At 39.2% G+C, this 25901-nt stretch overlaps 5 protein-coding genes across 6 annotated transcripts; 4 read left to right on the top strand and 1 right to left on the bottom strand.

Moving 5' to 3' along the window:
• Positions 1-762: 762 nt before the first annotated feature.
• thrsp (thyroid hormone responsive) lies at positions 763-1404 on the top strand. Its single transcript, XM_084675050.1, has one exon. It carries the CDS (start codon positions 778-780, stop codon positions 1273-1275), a length of 498 nt encoding a protein of 165 aa, XP_084531176.1. The 5' UTR covers positions 763-777; the 3' UTR covers positions 1276-1404.
• A 100-nt stretch (positions 1405-1504) lies between these two features.
• On the bottom strand, positions 1505-2992 carry ndufc2 (NADH:ubiquinone oxidoreductase subunit C2). Its single transcript, XM_084675051.1, has 3 exons — positions 2757-2992; positions 2036-2179; positions 1505-1684 (listed from the first exon to the last, which is right to left on the bottom strand). Exons 1-3 carry the CDS (start codon positions 2893-2895, stop codon positions 1635-1637), a joined length of 333 nt encoding a protein of 110 aa, XP_084531177.1. The 5' UTR covers positions 2896-2992; the 3' UTR covers positions 1505-1634.
• A 712-nt stretch (positions 2993-3704) lies between these two features.
• On the top strand, positions 3705-7942 carry rab30 (RAB30, member RAS oncogene family). Of its 2 annotated transcripts, XM_084674517.1 has the most exons (6): positions 3705-4152; positions 4236-4341; positions 5095-5193; positions 5294-5377; positions 5680-5863; positions 5966-7942. In XM_084674517.1, exons 1-6 carry the CDS (start codon positions 4106-4108, stop codon positions 6214-6216), a joined length of 771 nt encoding a protein of 256 aa, XP_084530643.1. In that variant the 5' UTR covers positions 3705-4105; the 3' UTR covers positions 6217-7942. The 2 variants fall into 2 exon arrangements, with proteins under 2 accessions (XP_084530643.1, XP_084530645.1); XM_084674519.1 differs by lacking the exon at positions 4236-4341 and having other exon boundaries at positions 3706-4152.
• Positions 7943-9398: 1456 nt separating this feature from the next.
• On the top strand, positions 9399-16160 carry prcp (prolylcarboxypeptidase (angiotensinase C)). Its single transcript, XM_084675197.1, has 9 exons — positions 9399-10338; positions 11924-12064; positions 12150-12251; positions 12402-12583; positions 12733-12890; positions 12985-13157; positions 15019-15186; positions 15347-15534; positions 15661-16160. Exons 1-9 carry the CDS (start codon positions 10078-10080, stop codon positions 15863-15865), a joined length of 1578 nt encoding a protein of 525 aa, XP_084531323.1. The 5' UTR covers positions 9399-10077; the 3' UTR covers positions 15866-16160.
• Positions 16161-19637: 3477 nt separating this feature from the next.
• fam181b (family with sequence similarity 181 member B) lies at positions 19638-21467 on the top strand. The gene has a single exon (XM_084674725.1). The coding sequence runs from the start codon at positions 19784-19786 to the stop codon at positions 20726-20728; it is 945 nt and encodes a 314-aa protein (XP_084530851.1). The 5' UTR covers positions 19638-19783; the 3' UTR covers positions 20729-21467.
• The last annotated feature ends 4434 nt before the right edge of the window (positions 21468-25901 follow it).

The following is a 25901-nucleotide window of genomic DNA, read 5'->3' as shown; positions in this document are numbered from 1 at the left end:
AAACACTCTTGTAACACATACATACTCTGGACCACAACCTTGCCTTAAACTGGATGAACTTTTAAGCTAAATCTCAAAATAAAGATTGATGATGTGGAAGTGGATTTGGAAAAAATATAAAGCAGTTTATATATTATGTCAATGCCTGTATTAGTGTGCATATTGGTCCATTGGCCATTCATCTTGATAAGCAGCTCTGACACAATGTCATTAACCCTAACTCAATGTTTTTTTTTGTTACTATAATCATAAAGTAAGGAAAAGTGTGTCTCGTAAAAGCGATTGACAAAATGTATATATTTTAAATACATTGTCAATCTTTGTATAGAGTATAAGTGGTGCTGAAACAGACAAGATAAGTATCAAATAGATACACATGCATGTTAGTAACTTCCCAATGCAAACAGTGCAGACCTTAAATGTACTGCCCACTTGAAGCAGTTTAAAATAACTTTCAATAGTGCTATAGTATAACAAATAACTTCATTTCATGGCCATCACATAAAGATTGTTTAGAAGGTCTGAATTAATCATTTAAATCAGTACATAATCATACTATATGTAATATAGTGAAAAACACTTTAGACAGCACATGGTGTCACAGTGGACTTTCAGTCATTGCCAAAGAAAACGGCAGCTTGTGAAAATCAAACAATTGAGAAACTTGAGCCATCATTGCAGTCAAAATGTTCTTAAATCAGACCACCTAGTTGCATAATATCACCAGCCAGTCAATGTCATGCAAGCGTTTTGCATAAAAACCCAGTCTGCTCTTTCATGGCACTGCAGACTGACTTCTGGCTACCACCATCATACCAACCGCACCGGAGAAGCCAGAACAATTTGATTGGAAACATGCAGTCTACCGAGGCCAAGCTCAACAAAAGCTTCCTGCTCCTGGCTTTAAGGAGGTACAACACAGCTGTGCAAAACATGGAGCACACCATCCTCCTACCCAGTCTCCTAAGAGATGTGCCATCTGACTATGTTGAAGACTGTGATGCAGCAGAGGGGTCCTGTAAAGATCTGTATGACGACTATCTCATGGTGAAGGCCATCAGAAACAAAGTGGAGAGTGGTCTGGTTCCCCTGGATGAACTCAAGGATAAAGCCCACGCAGAACTTCACACAACTTTGGGGCCATTGCTGGAGGTAGATCCTGAAGCCCTTTTCTACTTTCACCTCAGAGGGCTGTTCACTGTAATGGTCTCTCTTACCAAAAAATCCCAGAGCCTCACAACTAAGTACTTGGACATCATTGGAGTGGCAAACTAACTACCTGCAAAAACCTCCAGTTTTATGGAAACAAACAAGCTGCCTTCGCATTTTTTACCTAGCGCATTGTTCAAATACATCAATGTTCAGAATGTGATCAAAGGAAATAAATGTGCTTTGACAAAACAATGTTGTTTTTCTTCTATATTAACTAACTTGGTATTCACAGAACAATGGAACATTTAATTATTTATTTTAAAAGGAAATATATCAAGAATGGACATTAGGATGCTTGTTAAGTAGGTTTTATTATGTACATTACTCCAAATTTGACAGTATAGGATCACATTCAAAGAGCAACAACGGGGACAGATGGTGGTCTGTGAAATGTGTGTCTTTTATTTGTCAGCCTCCTACACTTAGCGTACTGGATGAAAAGGCTCCACAATTTCAGCAAAGGTCTTTTTGTCTGTTGAGATAAAATCAATTAAGGAACAAGAAATTACACACCAAAATAAAACCTCAAACAAGCAATTATATAGTCATAATAATACATGTACATAATACCTGGTATTTGCAACTAATTATTTAAAAAGGTTGTTTGTGCTGAAGTAGAAGAAACACATTCGGTTTAGATCTGACTGATGAGCAAAGTGCAGCACATCCAATTAACCCAAGTACACACATGGAGACTATGACAAGCACAACAATTCATGAATATTGGCTGGTGTGGAATTTAGGATTAGGATTGCATATCTGAATGGAATGTGTTGTGTTTTATGCTTTTCATCAAAGCTTATAATGACATATAGTTAGTTACCTTTCTCTCGAAACTCTTCTGGATGCAGCCTTATATACTCGTTCATGTCTCGGTCCAGTCTTGCAAAATTGTAGTTTTCATATTTTGTGATATGGTAACCAATGAACCAACCAATGGTGGACATCAAGACTTGTCTGTGCACGCCTGCAAAGGCAAAATACAAGCTAAAACACACTGACCACCAATCAATGCCGTAGCCATGTAGTCAACATTGGGGGGGACGAATTATATTTTTTATGATAATTTCGGACAGCGTGCGTGGTTGCCTGTCGTAGCGTAGCACATTTATATTTTTATATCAATATATTGGGGTGACATTTTGACCAGATTTGAAAATTGGGGGGGATGTGTTCCCCCAATATATATTATGATTACGGCCTTGCCACCAATACTTCTGACAATAGGAACAGATCGCATGTTACTGTGTTGTAACGTTAGACTGACAAGACATGTAGATTATTTGACACACAAGTCTACTTTATTAATAAGTGCTATCTTTTCCAACTGTACTAGTGTTAGTTAGTCTTGTTACATTCTGACACCAAACTAGCATTGCTAGCCAACTGGTTTGCCTGTAGGTTAGTTAATTGACTCGCTTCTTAGAAAACAAAGTAACTGGCGTTTTAATTTAACTGCTAGGGCTAACTACCGAGCTAGTTAGCAATGTATGCAGTACGTCGGCTAATGTAATTTAGCTAAATTAGCCAAGAAGCATACCAACCTGATTTCAGAGGCGGTCTGCGGTTTAGGGTATTCTGAAGCATCGCCGTGCACCACCCCAACACCCCCAGCCATACTGAATTTCTGTTCACTATTCCTGGTGGTGGGAGAACTTTGGCCTCATCTGGTACAAGACCCATATTTGCAAATTGTTAGCTAAACCACCTATGTGGATTGCTAGTTGTCTACTCAGTTAGCACTCCTTTCACCTCTCAAGAGGAAGACAAGGGCAGGGTGTAACCGAAAAATATGGTCGGTGAAAAAATACGATGCGGTACAGCAAGATTCCGCCTCGTAAAGCACATCGGGTGGGTCTCACACCTTATCATACCCATTGCTAAACAGGGATACATTGTTTATTTGAACCAAGGATAACCAAAACCACATAGGTTTACCCAGAACTAATATTTTCTGTATCATTAAACCCCGAACCTAAGAACAACCTAGACGTGAACCCGGTGTTCCGGAGAATTCAGTTCCCCTGTTCCCCCTTCCCTTGAATCCCGAGGAGGGATAACGAGGATCTGCACACTCAAGAATACAAAAATAAACACGTTACACTCTTTCCATTTAATTTTTATATTCTATATTGTTTTCACACTCCACTGGGAAATTGCTGCAAATACAATTGCTTATCAAGGCGAGGGCATGAGACGCGAGGCTCCAGGCTGCAGCCGTAGAATGGATTTTTAGTCTGCATTTATTTTATAGACGGACATATATTCCGTTTATTCATTAACATGATAGTCTGCATTTATCGTATAGACAGATATTTAGTATTTTATTCATTTGTAAATTCCGTGTTTGTGTAAACCTACATATCGAATAAAATCAATTAAGATTCTGAGATATAGCGGACCAGACGCGAGCTTTTACTTTGAAAAGAAGCTTGGGTAGGGCATGAGAAGGGAGGGTATGAAACGGGAGGGCATGAGACAGGAGGGCATGAGATGGGAGGCTCTCTGGTCATCAGCTGATTGACCCTCTGGGTCATGATGACTTGAAGAGTAGAAATCAGTAGTGTTCTGGATGCGCCACTGTTTCCTGGAGGGCATGACTTAGGCCTACAATATTTATTTAATCATATACACAGCATTTGATTGATACACTTACCTTCAGTCAAAATATATATGGATGGATGTGTTACACATGAACTCACTTATTTTAGAAATGGTTCACTCGAAGATGTGAATAACAAACCAACTTACAGCCAAAATTAGGTTTTGAATCGTTCACCAATTTTACCACACAGTGCAGTGCCATTGGTGACATCACTGACTGATAATTCTGACTGAGCCTTCACTGCTCTAGCTGTGTGGTCGAGATCATACTCTTGATCAAACTGACCGCATGCATGCATACCACAGTCTGCATTTAGGGGAGTTCCCCAGGTTTTGGTAAGTACAAATAACATTCAATCTTACAATTACCACATCCACAACCAGTACTTTCTACGCTATCTTCTAATATGTTATATTAGCCACCGGCTACTGCATCTGGATACTGGACTCTGGAGCCGTGCTAGCAAACTAGCTAACTACAGTAGTGGTGCACTTGTATGCTGTCTTTTCGCTAGCTTTGTTAAGGTGAGGCCCTGGTCACATACGAATGCTGTGAATGTTGTCGATGGAGCGAGTGTGTGCTTATTATTGACAGTTTGTTGTAGCCAGGTTGGACAGACAGCTCTAGCAATGCTAACTGTATGGTCTAGTCAGTCTAGTCTAGCTAATGTAGCTAGTAAATCGCTAGCGCCATCATCAGCATCACCATCAGGGGTGGGGGCAGCCAACCACTGTTGTTGAATCAATTTAACCCCAGTAACAGCTCATCATTACATAATTATCACTACCCTTTTTTTTGTAAATACACTTTCGGATGGCTGAAAATGCGTTAGCAGTACAGTAGTTTTGCCAGGCTATGTCAACAGACAGAGGACGGACGCCAGAGACTGTACTGCTAGTTTGCTAAGGCTATCTATAACGGGACGGTTATAACCGTATCAGTGGTGGCTATGTACGCTAGCAAATGGCATTACAAATGACTTGTACGACCTTTTAGGCAAAACAGCGCCGCTTTCTACACAACAAATAGTTGCCAAGGTAGCTACTGTACTTCATCATGGTTTAAAGCAGTATATTGCAAAGCGCATGGCCTTCAAATTCCAATATTTCCTGCATTCTCCTACCACCAGTCAAAATAACTATCCAAGATGAACGGAAGGTGTTGGTGTTAGTCATACCCTGCTCATGTGTTTTCAGCAATAATGATCGACATCCTGCTAATGGCAATTTTATAATACAATTGCACTAATCCCTTAGTCTCATTTTGCCCATCTACAGGTTAGCATGAGCATGGAGGATTATGACTACCTGTTCAAAATTGTGCTAATAGGAAACGCTGGTGTCGGAAAGACCTGTTTAGTCAGACGTTTTACTCAGGTATGTTTTATGCACAACATGATGTGTAATGATGATTGAAGAATCAATACAATTTTCAAAGGGAGATTACTTGATCTGATTTGTTTATTCTATTCTACAGGGCCTTTTCCCACCTGGTCAGGGGGCTACAATAGGCGTTGATTTTATGATCAAAACAGTGGAAATTAAAGGATTGAAAGTAAAGGTCTGTCTGTAATGCTTGCTTTTGTGAGACAATAGCCTAATGGAAATTATGACCTAATTCCCAACCTTTAAAACACAAGCCCATGTGTCATTATTGACATTGTTATTATTATTGAGTGAACAGTGCAACAACAACGTTTTTTTCCAACACACCTGTTACAGAAGTACAACCCTTGCTATGTTGGCCTCACCAACTTTCCCCATATCACCATAACAAAATAAAGCAAAACAATGTAGAAACTTATAACTTGCTGCTGCATTCCTTTTCAGTGGCTCAATATTAATTTATACTCTGAATTACAGCTGCAAATATGGGACACAGCTGGACAAGAGAGGTTCCGCTCCATTACTCAGAGTTACTACCGTAGTGCCAATGCCCTTATCCTTACCTATGACATCACCTGTGAGGACTCCTTCCGGTGCCTTCCAGAATGGCTGAAAGAGATTGAACAGTACGCTAACAACCAAGTGGTGACCATCTTGGTGGGTGAGTATTTAGTTTTATTTTATTGGATTTTACATTCTAAACACCTTTTCTTAAACCAGACAGTGTATATTAACTGCTGTAACATTTCACTTTCTTCCACAGGTAATAAGATAGACCTTGCTGAAAAAAGAGAAGTATTGAGGCAGAGGGCTGAAGAGTTTGCTGTTTCTCAAAGCATGCTCTATTTGGAGACTTCAGCCAAAGAGTCAGACAATGTGGAGAAACTCTTCCTTGATCTGGCTTGTGAACTGATTCAAGATGCCAAGCAGAATACGCTGGACAACAATGACACTGCCCCAATGCCTGGGGAGGGCAAAAGCATTAGCTACTTAAGCTGCTGCAGCCTCAATTAGAACATAGTGGTCGTCATGGGAACCAGCCATTTACTGTACAGTTCAGATGACAGGGATACATTGCCACAGTGCTCCAATAAGCTGCCAAGTCTCATGTCTAGAAGCTGAACTAAGGAGTTTGTTAAGTAGCCATTCTTTGTTATAACAGGAATAACTAAACGTTCATTTGGAGCAAAACAATTCAAGCTGCTGCTGTAATGTGAAACAGTAACTACAGTTCAACAGGATGCAAACTATAATTATCTTAGTTTTTACCTTATGTGAGGCATAAGGATTTCTAAATGAATGTTTTGGGAGCTAGAATTTCAGATCATTTTAGACAGAGAAATACATGGGTTTTGTTATATTGGATTGGAATCAAAATTCACCAGCAGTATGGCCTCATTTGAAACCACCACAGATATTTTGTTACAGGCATACAAACCCTTTTGTCATTTTGGAAATTTAAGTAGACTACTTATTACAAATGGTTACAGCTTGTTTGCAAGAGCATAAAGTCTTAGCTTGGCTGCTTTCATGATTCTGTTTGTTATTCTAGCCAATTTATCAAGTAAATACATTAATATTGTGTACAGGTCCAAATACTTTCCTGATCGATTTAGAGCTGTTATGGAAAAAAGGAAATACTAATAACAAAGGGGTTTGTTCTTTTATATTAATTGTTTGTTTGAAGCTAAGGGTAGTTAAGTGGTTTAACGCAATTTTGGGTTAAAAAAAGAAATTCACTAGAGGTCCTATTCACAACAGAACTCTCCATCTGTGTTCCAGTTTGTGACATGTCTGATTGAAATGCAGTATTGCATGTGAACGCTATCAGCTGGTTTTGTTTTCTTTCTTTGTTTATTATCTGTTATCTTGGTCTTACTGACACAATAATCTGAATGTTATGTTTTACAAAGAAACTGTGAATATCTTTTCTTTATCAGACTCTAATTTTACCTGCTGCTATGATGTATGTTTCTGTTTTCAAGTCTGAATATATCTTTATAGTTATATTTTAAATTTGTCTTTGTTGCGTCAGTAACAATGCAAAGCATATATTTCTATTTTTGTTTGTGTTTAATACATTTTAGCTAAATGTATGTATTTAGTAATACTCTACCTGCCATAAGTTGAATGATACCAGACATAGTATTTCACAGTTGATTACAGCAGTGTTTACTTAATGCATTAGCAAGGGTTCTAGGAAGACAAATCATTTCATTATTACCTATTTTCGGTGCACCATCTCTTTATCTTTTCTATTCAGTGTCTTTACCCTGCCATGCTTTGACATTGCCATGCATTTTCAATACTTTTGTGTTGGAAAGTAAGCCATGTCTCCTGAATTTTTGTTTTATAATTTGCATCTATATTCCTTATTCAAGTGACTTTTTAAGCATGCTTTTACATAGGATTTAAGTGTCTAGCTTTATTTTATATACATTTGCCATATGGTGATGGTTTACTCAACATCATAATATATAATTGTACTGTAGTGTGTTTCGTTATTGTTTGATGCAGATGTTTATTTTCAGACCTGTATTTAACTTTGCATAAGCTATTGCTTTTATGGTGTTAGTATAATTTTGTTTCATGTTTACTGTTTTGTATCTTTTTGATATTTTACCCTCAAATAATACTTTAATCATAATATTGTTTAAAAAAAATATTTCAACCTTTGATATTTTCCCTTTTCATGCTAAAGTGTATTAAATTAAATAATCACGATAATCACGACTTCAAATATCCATTTATGCTGAAGCCTATTTACTTTTCCCTTCCTTTTCCGTTTTAGAATAGAGTATATCAGAGCCTTGCCACTCCCTATTAAGCCCCATTGTACCGAATTTGGCTGCAGTTCCACCAGAGTTCCACTGGGGGTGATCGCGAGCGAGTGCATGTTGAATGGGAGTCTATGGAGCTAAACGGCTACATTTGTCTCTTTCGCCTGATTGTCGTTGAAAAATCTCCGATTTGATTGTAGTTTGTGCATGTTCAACATGGATTATAGGTCGAAAGTTGAATGAACGAGTACTCATGTCCTTTTGATTTCTTACATGGTGAGTCGTTGTTGCACATAACACGCTAGCATTCTGCTAATAAATGCTGATTGGTTAGTGAAGGACTGATACGACCAGAGCTCCCGCTTGATGGCATCCGAAGCGGAATCAGAATGTCAGAGCATAAGCAACATTAGCAACAACATTAGCAAGCCAAAACTCTTTCTAGCATGTGTATTGACAGGGAGAGCCTAACCTGTCAGCTGCGTTGTCGATGCCCTGAAAGAAAAAAGTAAGTGACCAGAGCTTGCCGTCAAGCAGTAGCTCTGGTCGTACGATGTGTATGACGTCAATGACATTTTCAAAAGCTTTTTAGAACAGAAAGGCGACTTTCAAAAAATCTAAAACCCGGCAGTGTGTATTTTTTTGGCCTCCCCTTTCGAATTCAGAATTCAAATTACTGGACAAAAAATTATATCCTGAGAAAAGTGGATTTTGAGGGGTACTGTCAGGCCAAATAGTGTCCTAGGGCCAAATAGTGTCCTACCTGACGTCACAATGCCGTTCAGAAGCAAGGACGCGTCCGTCGCTATGCCGACCTTAAATTCCTGAGATATATAATCGTGCAAGCAGGAAACTGTCATGGTTGCTATACTGGTTACTAGGTTAAAGTTTTCACTCGTTCAACATTCCCGAGACAGCAACGTGCGCAGGTAGAATACTATACATGTTGCCTTCCCGGTCTGTTAAAATTGACGCTAAATAAGTAATTTTGTTGACAAAAACAACTGGCCAACTAGCACCAGCTATCGAACGAGTGAAAACTTTAAATAGTAGAGTAGAAATAAGTTTAAATAAGCCTAAATACAAAACGTCCTACCTAGTAACCAGTATAGCAACCATGACAGTTTCCTGCTTGCACGATTAGATATCTCAGGAATTTAAGGTCGGCATAGCGACGGACGCGTCCTTGCTTCTGAACGGCATTGTGACGTCAGGTAGGACACTATTTGGCCCTAGGACACTATTTGGCCTGACAACACCGCTCCATAGACCTCCATTCATTCTGCACTCGCTCGTTAGCGCCCTCACATGGAATTTCAACCAGTTCAGAACCCGGAAGTTTCCAGAGAGTGGCAGTTCTCTCTATATTAGACATTCTCTGAGTATATTCAAAAGTATTGAAGTGGATGAGAAATGTCAATTTATGGACCCCTTTTTTCTCTCCTTATAAACGACTCCGTTTTTATAAAGGTTTTGGTAAAGGTGGAAAACACGCAGTAGGTCGGCTTAATAATCATTTTGTGATCTGAGTCTTTGGAGGAATCGAGTTAGTTTGGGTGTGACGAAGGAGAAGACATAATTCGAATAGGATTTTTCTTCCTGTTCTGTGCCGGAAACAAGATGAACCTTCGGACAGTTGAAAACAATTAGCACAGTGACATCTGGTGGTTTGCATTTAGATTGGAGAACATGGGTTAGACAAAATGAAGGGGTTTTGCAACTGCTCAAGGCGTTGGCCTACACTTTGTTTGATGTGACTGGGACTTAATTCGCATAGTCTACCATTTGACACTTCATACGCTAGGAGTGAACCAAAGTTATTTTACTCATAGTGATTATTTAAAGCACAACTCTTATCGTAATTTGTTATGTCACTTGAACTGGACAGGAAGAGGAAAAGGCTGGACGTCGGTAGTAGGCTATGTTTTTTTATTCCAGCAACCAATAGGCAATAGCCTGAAATCGTAGGTTACTTCATTAATAGTAAAATATAGCTACAGCAGGCTATGCTACAGTGTGACTGAATGAATCAGATCGGAAGGATCTTCTCTTACCAGCCGATATGTAACTTCCTAGGCTAGTTCCTTCCTTTCCTATGACATTACAGCAAAGCATAGAAGCACAGTCAGTGCACACTCAGCAAATGTTTACTGTTGTCTTGCACAAGACAGCACCGGCAACGATGAGATCAGAATTTAGCCCTTTGTTTAGACCTGCTTATATGAGCATCGTTTTATTAAGTTTTTTTTGTTTTAATGTGTTTGCTCTCAAGTCTCAACTTTTATCGAGACGTGGCGTTTTAGATTTCACGTCTCAAAAAGGGGTCAGCTATAAAACGTTGTATTTTGAACAAAAGGTGAGTTTTTGTCAACTTCATTTGTGTTTTCCATTTGTATATTTTGGCAAAATTTCATGCGACTGTTGCAGCTAGTTTATCTGGACAACTGTTCTGCCTAATTGTTACAAGTACCCTAGGCCAACTGATTGACAAAGACCTACAACGTGTAACTTTTTGAAATATAGGCTATTCTTAATTCAAGTTTCATTCAATTTGATCCCATATAAACCTACTTAATCAGAACTGTTTGGGTATTAGTGCTTCCTGATATGTCAACTGTAAGTCACTGGGTTCGTAGTTCCAGCAGAACTGTCCTGGCATATTTGCTACTAAGACTAATTTTGGTTATAGTAATATCAACTAACCATACGTCCATGCCATGCACGAACCACTAATAAACAGGACCACAAACAACTTTTTATCGATTATGATTGTGAAACAAATTGTCACGTGCATTTGTCCCAGCCGCATGATCACAAGATCCGTTTCCTCCTATTGTGATTTAGCCTCATTAAGACCTTGTAACCGTCTATCTGGACTCATCTCCTAAGGAACTGGAGAGAAAGGAACCGTGCACGTTCCTATTGTTACGCTTTTTTCTTACCCTTTCCCCCACCAATAACATTAGGCTATAGTTTTTCAACATGTAAACTCAGGAAGGAGGAGAAAATAAAGTCAGCCGGCGAAGCCAAACATTTCGCATCCTTTCTCATAAATTGTGGTCTGAAGGGAATAGCTAATTATCTTGCTCTTGTCCAAAGGAAATCCTCTTGGCTTTACTCTACCCTCAGACAAAGCATGGAAGTCTATATGTAGTCTCCATTCATACCTACTCTATTTTACTTAACTGGAATACTGGTTTGTCAGTTTGTCAGTTGCCTGCCTGTATATTGTTCTTCAATTATGAGATTAAATTATTCAGTCAATTGGGTAACAATCTAACTTGACAGCATGAATAAGCATGCTCTTGGCACCTACTTACCCATTTGCAGGTTAAAGAAAGGGAAAGGGCAAGATTGGCTGGGGATTAGGAAACTGCCAGTGTGATCAAAAAATCAACCTGCACCACCACCAGGTGGCATTATTCCACTATTTTCTTGACTCAAGTCACATGTGGCCCCATAGTCTTCCAGTCAGTAATGCATGTGTAGTTGTTTGGATGAGCAGTTTGTGACAAATAAATATGCATAAGAAAGTCCGCTATTTTGAGCTTCACTTTGGAACCATAGAGGGATGAGGATGGCTAAATTGAGTTGAGAAGCCTTGAGAAGACCCTGTTTGATGAAAGAACTCTGCTAAACTGGAACGAATGTGGCATCCCTGAAGCTTGATCTGGGTTTTAACACAAGTTGCAGCTCATTATTCTTGCTTCCAGCCTAGAGATTGTCACATCCCATCACAGTGGTGGCACCATGCCAAATATTAATTGATCACACCCAGCAGTGTTGAGGATTAAACTGAAACAACTGCACCACTCAGACCTAATAGTGTCACTGTAGTATTTTCTTTAAAGACAGACTTTGTGAAATTGAATGATAAAATAATTACTAAGATGGTTTGATAAGGCTTTCAAGGTATTCTCTTTACCTTTCTGTATTTGCAGATCGATCACTTTGGTTTCCTGGAAGATGGAACATTCAAACAAAGATACCTTGTTTCTGAGCAGCACTGGCACCAGAAAGGAGGTCCTATACTTTTCTACACTGGCAATGAAGGAGACATCACATGGTTCTGCAACAACACTGTAATCACCTCCCTTGTTTTTTTAATCTACTAGCAGGCGTTGGTTAATGTTGTGCGTTGACAAACATGATGTCTTCTGACTGCAGGGTTTCATGTGGGATGTCGCGGAGGAGTTGGGTGCCATGCTAGTCTTTGCAGAACACCGCTACTATGGTGAATCCATGCCTTTTGGTGTTGAGTCCTACAGTGTATGTATACTCTTATTATTGCATTTACGTCTTTTATACTTACAACTAGGGTTTTACTTTGAAGTGGGTATAATGTATGTCAGACCCATTCACATAAACAAATTACAGGTAACCAACTTTCTGCTGCTCTGCTGTTATTTTGATGCACAGGACAGCAAACACCTGAACTATCTGACATCAGAGCAGGCACTGGCCGACTTTGCAGTTCTGATCAGAGAGCTGAAGAGGACAGTGGTAGGAGCAGAGGAGAGCCCTGTCATTGCTATTGGGGGATCTTATGGTGGTATGCTTTCTGCCTGGATGAGGATGAAATATCCTAATGTTGTAGTTGGGTAAGAGTAATTGCTATATGTTTTAAATGTTGATTAAAACCTGTGCTCTTTAAAACTAAATGTATACTTGTCTATATGCTGTTGTTTTGCTTTGTCTTTTTACTGTGGTACGGTTTCTGATGATTCTGATTTTTGGTTCTCTGTTCCAGAGCTTTGGCTGCATCGGCTCCAATTTGGCAGTTCCCTAACATGGTACCCTGTGGAAACTTCTACAAAATAGTCACAGAAGATTTTGCCAGCAGTGGACTGAATTGCGATGTCAACATCAGGAGATCGTGGAAGGCCGTTGATAATATCTCCTCCACTGGTAACGTGTGTTATGCTTTAAGAATTTACAACCCAGATGAAGAAGGCTAGTCTTCACCAAGGAAGTGTTTCACGTTGTTGTCATGTCATTGCAGATGATGGTCTTCAGTGGCTGTCTCGGGAGTTCAGCTTATGTGTCCCACTTAAAAAGCAGGAGGACTCAGCAGGCTTCAAGTCCTGGCTTCAAGAGACCTGGGTGAATCTAGCCATGGTAGATTATCCCTATGAGGCCAACTTCCTCCAGCCACTTCCTCGCTGGCCCATACAGGTGAACAAATGAAATGCTATTGTAATTGTATTTTAACAAATGAAATACAAGCATGCAAATATATGCATGGCTGTGATTCAGATGTATGAGGCTTGTTGTTATTTAATTTGGTTAAGTGATTGGTTTTGACAGTCTGTTCTCAATTGCCTTTGCGTTATTCAGTTTCACTTGTGTTACAAGTGGGTGTGAGTCTTTCAAGCTTTCGTAGCATTTGTGTACTACAGCTTTCAATACACTTCAGTAATGTTAATAAAGATCCCAGTTCTTGTCAGGGTTGCTTTTCTTTATATACGCAACAAAAAGTATTACACCATTATTTTCTTATGTCTCCCTTATAAGATTTTCATTTGACCATGCTCCTTCAAAACTCAGAACTGCTTCATAGTGTATGGTCAGGTGACATTGCACAACAAGAAAAGGGTATTGAATACAAAAATGATCATGAACACATCAAAATGATGCCTGTTTATTTCTAAGTCATAGCAGCTTGGTACAAAACGTGCAGTATCTTGTCAAGCATTTAAAGTAAATTATTAACCTATAGAATCTGTGGAATGGTTATAGTGATGCTAGTTTATTTTATGATTTGTGAAGTCAATACACATCCAGACATGTCTTTTGTCTGCATGGGCATTACTCTGCATGTGATGGTGTAAAGGCTCAAGTAAAAATGTTATATACTTGCCCATTGCCTCGTTACCCAGACGTTTTGGCATGTCACGTGCATAATGTCCCACTATTGACCTGAACACCCCTTTCAGGGCCTGTTCACCAGCCTGTGGTGATCCACACAACATTATATTTGTTACAAGCAATTTCCTCTCTCAGTAGTGTATACTTTTCCTTTGGTTTATTTTAATGGCCTTTTGCTATAGTCATGCATACTTTGTAGATACAAAACCATCTCAGGCACAACAAGTTGGCTGAGATCTACACTGAAAGGTCATTCAAAGTTTTTTTTAAACTAAAAGCCTGTAATGTATGCGACCCCTATGGGTGGTTAAAGCGGTTTAGGTAGTGGGCGCAAAGAAGAGCTTTTTTAATGACAAAGCTAATGTGATTATCTGAGTGACTGTGAGAAGGGGGTATTGAGGGCTTAGAGGAGGGAAATGTGTTGGCTGAGATGAATGTATAAGCCTAATCCTATCTGAAAAGTAGTGAAAAGTTCTTTAGAGCAATTGGATATTTTCACAGTATAAATCTGTGGTTGGTCATGTCTGTATCCCTCCTCTTCCATCGTCCAGCACCCTCTCCAGCCTGTAGACAAAAGCCTTAGTAACAGACTCCACGCTACCACAGTTTCCCTCCAACCTCCTAACAAGTGGGAACAGTCTCCCCTTTCTACAGAGAGACAAAACAACACAACAAACTATGCTGCTACCATAACAACTAGTTCAGTAACTGTACTAAAAAAGAAATGGACATCAAACAAAAAGGAAATGAAAATAACAAATTGAAAGAAATTAATCTCTGGAACACAATCTGGTGTGTGAGGATGAGGGACGGGTCATCTTGGCAAAGTTTTATATCTTTCGATCATGCATGGCTGAACAGAATGGGCGTCGCCTCATACCAGGTTGAGAGCCATATATTCAAGTTAAGCTGAGTTTCATTCCACTCAATTTCATATGCAAATCAGATGCCTGAAAGGGGATTTATTACCACAAGTAAATGTCTTGTAAACATACCAGATATTGTGGAATTTAAGCTTCTGTGTTGTGAGCCAGTCATGTTTTTGACTAGCATAGAACTTTAGTTGGAGGTTGTTTGGAAAGAACAATATCTTTACACATTTGCTGTATATTTTAAATATGTATTTTCTTCCTTGAATGAATGAATGAATGAATGTGGGTGGTTTTAGGTGGTCTGTAAGCACCTTCATTTGGATGCCACTGTGTCTGACTACCAGCTACTGCAGGGCATCTCCCAGGCTGTGAAGGTCTACTACAACTACACAGGAAACACAGCCTGCCTTAACACATCCCAGACTGCCACGGGAAACCTAGGCCTCATTGGCTGGTATTATCAGGTAATACAACTAGCATAATTACTCATGTCACTGTGTATGAGGCATCATTAATGTGTGTGTGTGTAAAGTATTTATAAAATATTTGTCTGATTTCATTTCATTTATTTATGTATGTCTCCAAAGGGCAATAGACTTTTTTACTGTGTACATTTTCCCCCAGGCCTGTACAGAGATGGTGATGCCTATGTGCACTGATGGCGTCCAGGACATGTTTGAGCCTCAGGAATGGAACTTCCAGGCCTTCTCAGACGAGTGCAATAACCTGTTTGGAGTTAGGCCACGGCTTGACTGGGCTAACACTGTGTATGGGGGATTTGACATATCCTCTCATAGTAACATTATTTTCAGGTACTTTACCTGCGTTTTCATCAGAACTGCGTCTTCTATACACTTTGGGCTTGTTTAAAAATGGGCACTGTTTTCATTAAGTCAACTTTGTCTCTCTACATGTCTTTGTCTGTCTGTCGCTCGTAGTAATGGGGGTCTTGACCCATGGTCGGCGGGAGGAGTGACCCAAAACATCTCTGCTTCTCTGGTTGCCATAGTAATTCCTGATGGTGCCCATCATTTGGACCTGCGCTACAACAATGAATATGATCCGCAGTCTGTACTGTCAGCACGCGCACTGGAAGTGGACTACTTTAAACAATGGATCTTACAGGCCAAGAAAGCACCTTGACCCCCCCCCCCCCCCCTGCCAATAAATACAAAAAACTGACAGAATGGGCTGAAGACTTCCCATGGTTGACTGTCTTAAATTGCTTACCACCAGCCTGTGCCAAAGTTTTCTATGCCTGATTGCTGTTTAAGTCAGTTTGATGAATGAAATGAACTTAAATTGTTTTTGTGACTTTTAAATCGTTGTACCTTCTGGCTTGTCCTCTGTACAGTGTACAGTTAAATTAGTTCTTGCTGTACATGCTATTTTTTGCAAGAGACTCAGGATTATTAAATAAAAAAATACTTTTAGCAAACCGTAACTCTCTGAATAAAACCCCCACCATTTTGTCAAGCAGATACACAGTTGTAATATCCTGATTAACTAAAAGCACATTCTTTGTTCCGAATAGTAATTTTTACTTCCCATCATCACAACAAGCCTAGGCTGTGGAGCTGGAGTGGCATGGGTATATTCTCTGTCTTCTCCAATGGTCTGCACAGCTGCATGTGATTTAATAAAAACCCAATTGGGGAAGGCAATAAAGAGACTGGTGGGAGGTTAGAGCAGTAAAGCATGGTGACCTTGCCTCATGTGGACCAACCTGTGGGATTTCCCCTGCCACACATTCATCCACTGGTTACCTCAAAGGCTCTAAATTGCACTACCAGGACAGCCCATGGTCTCTGGTTGGCTACCCCCTGCTACTAATATTATGAATACTAGACACGGGGTTTCGGGGTGGTTAGAGGTCTGGTTGAGAGTTCAGTGGGCCAGTGTGAATGCATGAGGGGATAGTGTCTTTGTGTTTTAACCTAAATTCACATCAGTTGTCTATGTGTTCAGTAACTTTTCAAACTTTGTTGGTTGAAAACTTTAGTAAAAAAAAAAAAATCTCTTAACATATTGGACTGGACTTAAGAGACAAATTTTCAGAGATACACATGGGGGAGGAGGTCCTTTTGTTAACAGACCTCCTTAACTTTTCTCAGGACGTTGAGCAGTCATTAATTTTGCAAGGCCTTTCTCAATCCCTGACACTGCCATCAATCAAACATGTCATTAGTATTCGGCTGACCCCGATCTCTGAGGGTGTCACTGCATAGACAGGGACCACACTAGTTGGAAGAGATTAAGCTTGTGGTTGTCTCGTCGTGTTGCTCTCCTTCCCGGGGACCGTCCAGGATGCCACCTCCCTCCTACTGCCCTCCTGTAGGGGAGAAGGTGCTGAGAGAGTAAATTCAATTAGACAAGGGCGTGGTTGGCTAGTTTGAATAATAACTGTGGAATAAAGCTGTGTGTTCTGACTGAGAGAACTGACTGTAGGAATGGGTGGATAATGAATATTAACTAATTACTGTTCTTTTTCTACTTACGAACTGAACGATAACCCTGCTGGGATTTATTTTTGTCTTTCATATACTTATTGTTTGAAATTGTTCATGTAATATAAAGTTCATCTGAACCAACTTTTTATTGGGACTTACCAGGTGAATCACCAGGAAAAAACATAATGAACAACAGTGAAACAAACAAATACAAAGTTTAAGTTTTTTGAAGTGCTCTATACAGTATTCTTCTCCTGTCTGCATCCTCTGGCCCTTAATGTAACTATGGAAGCTGGGGCCCGGAAGCAGAGAGCCGGCCCCAGAGACATGAATGGCCAGTACTAAAGCCAAAGCCTATAAGTGGGGAGTGGTGGAGATGTATTTCTTTGTCATGTTGCCAAAGCAGTGCTGCTACACATAAACACACGCACACACACACGCACACACACACACACACACAGATTCAAAAAATATCACTGAAATTGAATGATGTGCTTCATGGCAAGATATTTCATTTCATAGTGTCCCATAGTAACAATTGCAAGTGTTAATGTGATGTTTCTACTAGATTGAAGTAAGTACATTATGTTATATTATACTGTATTGTATATCATATATATAAGATTACACTGACATTATACCAATAGGTGCAGAAAGAGCCACATGCTTCTTTTCCACTAACTCAAAAGGAAGGGGAAGAATATATTAATGATTTATTCTCAAATCTGTTGATTTTCTGTAAAATGTTAGAGGTACAGTATACCAACAAAGACCAAGCAACTTTGTGTGTCTCAATGTTAGCTGTTCAGGGAGTTTTATTCAGGAAGGCTTGTGTTAGACTGCATAAAATAAGATCAGTGTTATCAGTTTCACTGTTGCTTTTCTCCACTGGAATTTACATATAAATAATAGTTTCTTTACGGTCTATCTCTCTCACTCAGCGCTTGGATTTTTCCTCCCCTCCAATGATTCACAGCCTCACCTTAAAATGCTCTTTAAGAGGAAAGGAATCCTGATTCTATTGTAAGGACAAAAGCAGCTTCTTTTTTGGGCTCCTGCAACTACCACCACACGGCCAGTCCTGGGTCTCTCCCAGAAGGATTCTGTGGGTAATAAAATTTAGAAATGTAAATGAGGCTCACAGATCTTTTCAGTGTCAGAAGACAATGAGGACCTTTTAGTAGGTGTGTTGAAAGTTGGAAACCTTATTATTTCAATACTAACTGTTTATTATCCGTCCTTGTACTGTGGGAACTCCAACAACCGTTAAGTTCTTAACTATGTTAATACCCCAAAGCTTTGATATTTCCGATCTGCAGTTTAATTTAAATGCGGATTAGCTTAGGCTCCATGAAATTCCAGACTCTAACATGTCCTCTGATATGTTCAGTGTTGGCAAAGACACTTCCTGTAAATACGTTATTGTTTTAGAACAGAAGTTTCATACCCATTTCTTAAGGTCAACATTTCGGCTGGCACACTAAGCTTGATCCACACTTTATTCTCCTTTAATTTAACAGCTCCGGCAGCTTTTCTAGTTAAATCGACTGTTCATTATTGAGACCCATTTTACGAATGGGGCTGTGAGGTGCAGTTTAATGAATCTCTGGCACAAAGCTCCCTTTCACTGCTGGGGAAGAATGGAGGCTATTTAGACCCTGTAGGGCTGTATGTCAAAGGCAGCCCATAATAGTTGTCAGGCCGGGGCAAAAATTCCCACTGGTCCGGGAATGCACAAGAAATCAACTTTCACCATGAACAGATTAAGACACAGCAAACTATTTGGAGAGAAACACATAAATGGTGGCATCTGTTTGGGCGTGCAGATTTTCCCTGAGAAATTATCATATGATATCCCAGTCCTCATTTGTGGGATGTTTACTCTATGATCAGATTGTAGCTTCAGTATGCCACTTGTCTCATGTTTACCTTTATGGTAAGTAAGTATGGAAAATATTGTCAAGACAGTGTGGTATGTAAAATGATTTCCAGAAAAATACTAAACTAAATCTTGTTTAGTAGCAACATTTTTAGATGATTCCCATTGACAAAATCAATCCCAGTAAATAGGAGAAGTTTACATTGTTGACCTTGTTCCTTTCTAGTGAATGGCACACTTTAACCAATAGTTCTACTCTAGGAGGTAAAGTAGCACTTTTACATATTGTTACATTATGATATCATGGTTTGATGTGGCTACAATAGTAGTTTGTTTTCATTAAAGTGTTGTGGGTTCATAGCCACATAAACAGTTAAATTGAGAGGGGAGCTCCACCAAGGAGTATTGTCTTTTGACACAGCAGGAAACCTTATACAAATCCTTCTTAGTTGCAGGTGGTCAGGCGTGAGCAAAGAGTTAAGTCTTAGAGTCCCTCTGCCCCTCCTCTTTGATGTTCTGACATCATTGGCCCAGCCCACTGGAAGATCTCTTTGCTGCCCTCAAACAGAGTCCCTCAGTTCTGCCTCGGGGTGTTTACTGGAGCTGCATGACGATCATCAGGACTAAGGGTTTGCCAACTGCCTGGAACAGAACAAATATATGGTTTGATGAGGGTCTTTATTTTAGATTTGTTGTGGATTGTATAGGTGAAGCCGAGGGGTAACCCAGAGAATGGCTGTTCAAACTGCAATCATGAACTCACAGTTCATGAATTTCTGTTTCCCTGGATCTGTTATGGAGTATGACATGGAGAAAAGTATGGATGGGAGTGTTCTTGGCGAGGTGGAGAGTGAGGGGGACTGCAGGGAGACCACAAGGGATCTCCTGAGCTTCATAGACTCAGCCTCCAGTAACATCAAACTGGCGCTCGACAAACCAGTCAAGTCAAAAAGGAAAGTCAACCACCGCAAGTATCTGCAAAAGCAGATCAAGAGGTGCACTGGAATCATTACAACAGGGAACACAGCTGAAAGCCCAGCAAAAAGACAAGGCTCTCTATCCCCCCTGTCCAGTCCATTCCAGGGTAAAACTCTTCTAAAGCGAGATGGAGTCCAAGCCAACCTGCAGACTAAGAGCTTGGCAGCACTCTTTAGCCCTGTGAAAGACATTCGGGGTGAGAAAGCCAAGAAACCGCCTCTGAGGCATCGCAACCTGCCCCCCTCCTTTTTCACAGAGCCTGCCAATAGCTCCAGAGTCACCTCTATGTCTGGAATGAGCCTGAAGGACCTGGAGCGTGGCAACCCTGAGGCGACAGACTTCTTTGAACTACTTGGTCCTGACTACAGCAACATGGTCACCGAGCAGGACCTGTTTCAGAGTGTTCCAGCTAGGGTTCATCTTGAGATGGCAGGTTTGGATCCTGCTGCCTACGACCCTCACCACTTGGTAGGTGGCTTCCTCTATGCTGAGCCATGGGGCACATGCACTGGCTCCACTAAGAGACCCGTGGTGCAGCCCCCTGGATATAACCACTCAGACTCCTCAATGTCTGGGCCATTGGAGGAGAACACACTGAGCGCACTGGCCTTCCCAAACATCTTTCCTGATTCCTCTCTCCCACAGGTTACTTATGATTTAAATAGTGGTTACAACAGAGCCAGCTTTCAAGCTCTTTAAGACACAGCTTTGTTGTTGATTTTAAACATGGACATTGAAAATGGTGAAAGAAAAAAGTATTTTCTTCATGTCATCATGTGTACATAATGTTCAACTGGAACTGAAGATATTTTTTCCATGGGGAAAATTGCAATAATTTTCCTCAAAAGTATCAGAATATACTTCACTTGACCATGGTCAATGTGTGCCATCAAAATCTAATCATTAAATAGTTTTCTTAAATTGACTCAAATTAACATTGTTTGGTAATAACTGATTCACAAAAAGATATCTGTATCTAAGACTTGACTGCTATTTGGTCAAAGGTTTTTTTGATTTTGCCACCCATGATAAGCTTCAGGGTACTGTATATCAAAATCTTATTTACAAATGAAACAAATGAAACTTTCAAAGACACATTTGTATGAATTGTATTCCAGTTTATAAAGTAACACTGTATAAAGCATAAATCAGGGTTTATTGCTGTAAAACTAACATTGGTCTAAATTAGGTAAATCCATGGAGCTAGCATCATCACATCTGACAGAGGCGTGTACAGACATTGAAAAGTATGATGCCAATTTTGTTTTTAAATCATGTTTCACTGCTCAGATATGTTGAAAAATATGTAAATAATAAAATATGCACACTGCAGATGTACTGTATAGCTAAACAATTGTTTTTACTGGAGGACTATTTCCTTTCTATAAACCTGGGTTTTTAGTGAAAATGTATTGTATGATCTGAGAAGATAAAATAAAGCTGGTCTTTATTTCTATTAAAATCATAATAAATGAGTAGCTTGCCGTTATCATTGTCTGTTTGCCCAAACGTTTAGTGATCATTATGGTTGTTATATACTGACATACTGTATGTTAGAGTGAATAAAATAAAGCCTAACCCTACTTTTCCAGATAGCAGAGGCACAAGACTGTCACTGGCTTCAGAATAATAGAAGAAAACTTTGATGATAGCGCCATCTAGTGGGTTCAAGGTCCACTGTATCACACTGCATTTATACTCCACAAGAAAGACCATCACAACTGATGCTCTTGCTTTCAGATGCACTAGATGGCAGTGATGCTCGTTGAAAAGAGACAGAAAATGGTCCAGAAATTGGTTTATGTAATTTAGAAAGTCATTTAGGGAGCAGTAACACGTAGATGCTTAAATGTCGTTCACAGAATTTTCATCGTAGGGAATGGTCTTGTAAATCCTCCAGATGTTTTCACCAACAGCACAATTATTTCTTTTTTTTAAATATTAACTCGTGTGGGGAAGAACAACCCTTGTTGTGACGTAAAAAACATTATTTGGCACCTTGCTATATGCACATACATACCGAGAGCCTTAACATTTATTCTTATCTCAGAGTAGTGGCTGTTACTATAGGACCCGCATCATGACAAATTAGAGATGTAATGTTTGAGAGTAACAATATTTCCATTGGCACAGAGTGTTTAGAATAACATGAGTCAACTTTGCAATTGAGCTAGCTGGTTTATGATGTATTGTGGATGTTTCTGTAGTGCGGAATGAGACAAATATGTGTGAACACGTGTGCAATGTGCATGTTATGGAAAAGCCCTTTGGATAAAGAATGCATGGAATGAGAATAGCACGGCTGGCTACAACACACCTTGGAGGAAAGCCCTACATAACACAACATTATATAAATGTTCCTACATTTAACCTTATGGTCCCCCACTGAAACAATGTCTGTGAAACAATCACTGTGTTATTTAACACAATCACTATATCTCCCTCACACAAGCCCCATCCTTGCAGAAATAAATTATTTTCTTTTTTGTGTGTGTGAGACTTCAACTGCAATCTGTGTCCATAAATCATTCCTTGATCAAAGACAATGTTGCTACACATTTCATCCCTACAACAGGGTAGGGTCTCTGAAATTGACTGACACAAATATTTCATGCAAATCACAATAAATAAATCACATTTTAACATGCCATCCTCTTCCATTGCTGTGATCTTTTTTCATGTCTGAAAACATTACTCACAACTGCAACCGATCTATGTACCAATGACAAACACAAAATTCAGTACTAAACTGCTGAGTTTTACACTAACATTGTCAGCCACTGCAAAATGTTTACAAAGAATCTCCCTGGGGTAAGAGAAAGGTATTTTGAGAGTAATGTACATTTTTGAAGACAGAATTATTAATATTTTTTACCCGTTAGAATGTTGGATTTTCAACAATAAGTTTTCATTCTTCAAGGGTAAAACTATGATTATCGAGTATGAATATCTTTTCATTTGGATTCAACATGTATCTATTATACACTATCTTGTACACTTTACATTTCACATTGTAGCCACCCTCACCCCACTGCTCAGATCCTGTCACCCTTTTTGGACCTTATACATCTGTCATCTAATACAGCAGGGGCCCATCATTACCCCCTATAGTTTGTAACCATAACTTGCTAAATCTATCCCCCAAAAAATTCTCCCTACAATTATAATCTTGTATTCAAGAATGTTCTGGAGAAAATGGTGATATCTGCCTGCACATCCCTTATATGCAAATAATCCATAAAACTAGTAGGATTACTTGTCACAGAGACCTGCTCTCCTAATCGCCAGTCCCTCCCCTTTGGGAATGTGAAGGAGAGTCATGAATACACCTGATATGAGACTATCTCATAGAAACATCTAGAGGACAGCTATTTTGGAAGCCACTTATCACCTTGTCGTTTCAGTAACAATGTTTGGTCTTCATCTGGCCATGCAAAAAAGTTGCATTAGACAATGCATTTAGTCAGGTTACCGTACACACTTCTAATAACCTGTGACCCCGTCTGCATCTGATACATTAAATTGACAAATTAAGCCCCCTGCCCCTCTTTATAAACAGGCAGAAAAGCACACACACCAGGTGTAACTAGGTGTTTAATTACTACATGTTCCCCCTGGACCAGCTTGAAACCTCTGCCTCAGAGTAACAGGCATGTGAGTCTTATACATAGGCATGGGATATTTCATACATACAAATATACCGTTTTTGTGATCTGTGTTTTAATTTTGCCCGTGCAGATATTTCACTCTCCAAACCTATACAAATGTATTAATAAAACCTTGACAACCGTTTGTTTGACTGTGATTTAAATGACTTTCTGTGGTTATCTTGAATTCATAATTTTATTTCTGTCTGTCCTGTGTTTGTGTTGCTGACGTTAGACAAATATAGAAGCATTGTCCAACCTTCAAGTTCTCATGCCTGTTAGTTTTTGTATGCTTTTATCCCCGAAATTTTCTTCCTGTAAATTTGCTCTGATTGAGGTCCAAGAAATTACTCCAAAGATCATTAGATAAGGTTTTATCTTCTTTGTCCCGTTTGTTCAACTGTACTGTTATTTGTGTACTTGGATGTCATTGATGGGACAATGACATTTGTTTAGTTTTAAAGTCTATGACTTTCTGTTCCAAGGAGTGGGAATGAAAATATGGAGAGCAAATAAATATTACGTTTTAAACCAAGTTCCGTTCAACCTAGGCAGTGCTTATATAGGCAGAAAGTTATCATTTGCAGGAGATCATTCATAGGTTTCTTAACTATTGAAACATTCTGATTAAACCTGGCAGAATTCTTAGCAGTTAATTGTAGATTCACCATGACTAGGCTATTGTGTGTGGTCAGATGGCTGAGTGGTTAGGGAATTGGGCTACCAATCACAAGGTTGCTGGTTTGAATCCTGGCCATGATAAAAATCTAACAAAAATATATTTATTTTGAAGGATGCTACCTCTTCCTGGCAGCCAGCATGCTCAAGGTAATCTTTTCAAGGCTATGATAGTGGATGGTGTAATCCATCCTCCTTTGCTATAAATTCCTAAACTAATGATTGAAAATAAAATGCAGTGTAAAAGGAATATAATTTTACGTTGTGATTTTAGAGAGGAAAATATTAGTGCATAGAAGAGAATCCTATACTGTTTCACCATAGTAACAACAATCCCCCAATGGATCCTGATGCAAAATAATAACGCTGTATTTTGTTACAATCATTTTATGTAATGCATTGTTTCCTTACTCTGTCAAGATCATTGATAGCTATGCATAAATGACCTATCTTTCTAGCATAAAGTTGCTTTTCATCCTGTTGTTCATTTGAAAGGGATTGGATACAGTAGTAGAGACACAATGCCTTTTCATGTCCTTGTTAGCTTTCCTGAAATGCTAATATATGCAGATGAAGCCAGCATTAGCATATTGGTCAGCATGCATTATGTTAAACCAAGTAAATGATAGATTATATTTCTGAGGCTAACATATATTTTGTAGAGTCATGGGTTTCTCCTTTCTGATAAGACTTTTGTTGGCAAAAACTATTTCACACAAAATATTAAATATAATAAATATTACATGTTACAGGCAACATGAATAAAAAAGCATACATCTCACAATAGATCAAATAACCATATCTTGCCAAGCAGTGAGCTGTGATTTGTCCTTCGAAGGAGTCATTCTAACAGTGACACTAAGGGATCTGGTACATTCGGACATCATGGCTGCATATTTACACAAGAGCCATGTACAAGGCCAAACTCAAGGTTAAACATATTTGATTTATTATGCAGCAAACATAATGTAAATGTATATGTAGGTGAGTGACAAGTTAATACTCCACAACCGCTTGCCATGCTTCCTCTGAGGTAGAGTTTCAGAATCTTCAGTCAGATAAACAGTAGATAAATTGTATGTAAAATGTATAGAATACATGATCCCTGTGTGGGTATGATAAAAATAATATTATCAACTTATTTTCAACTTTTTTCAAGTGATCTAATTCAGGCTTGCAAAATGCCAGAACAACGCCATAACAGATGTGTATAATAAATAGGATCCTCTGGAGCAGCTGTATATTCAATACTGGTTCATTGACCAAACAAAGACAAATGGTTAACAGCTGTTTTTGTCTCAGCAGTCACATTTTATAAGGCACAGATCTCTTTCAGCAGAAAATCGTGAATCCTTGGGTACATCCAAATAAGGCTACCACTGTAAATGATACAGCATTTAGTTAAAATACAAACATGTTCTATTATTTAAGAATATACCTGCATGTATGTTCTATAAGTATAACATAACAAAAGTGAAAAAAGTTTAGGTGTCTGAATACATAATTTCAAGGTCCACTCCTGTGTATAAAAGACACACTGAGCACTT

The sequence above is a fragment of the Hypomesus nipponensis genome, chromosome 15 (assembly GCF_054491055.1).
Source record: "Hypomesus nipponensis isolate SF chromosome 15, ASM5449105v1, whole genome shotgun sequence".
NCBI lineage: Eukaryota > Metazoa > Chordata > Actinopteri > Osmeriformes > Osmeridae > Hypomesus > Hypomesus nipponensis.
The sequence above is the reverse complement of the archived record's forward strand: the minus strand, read 5'-3'. Positions and strand labels throughout refer to the sequence as shown.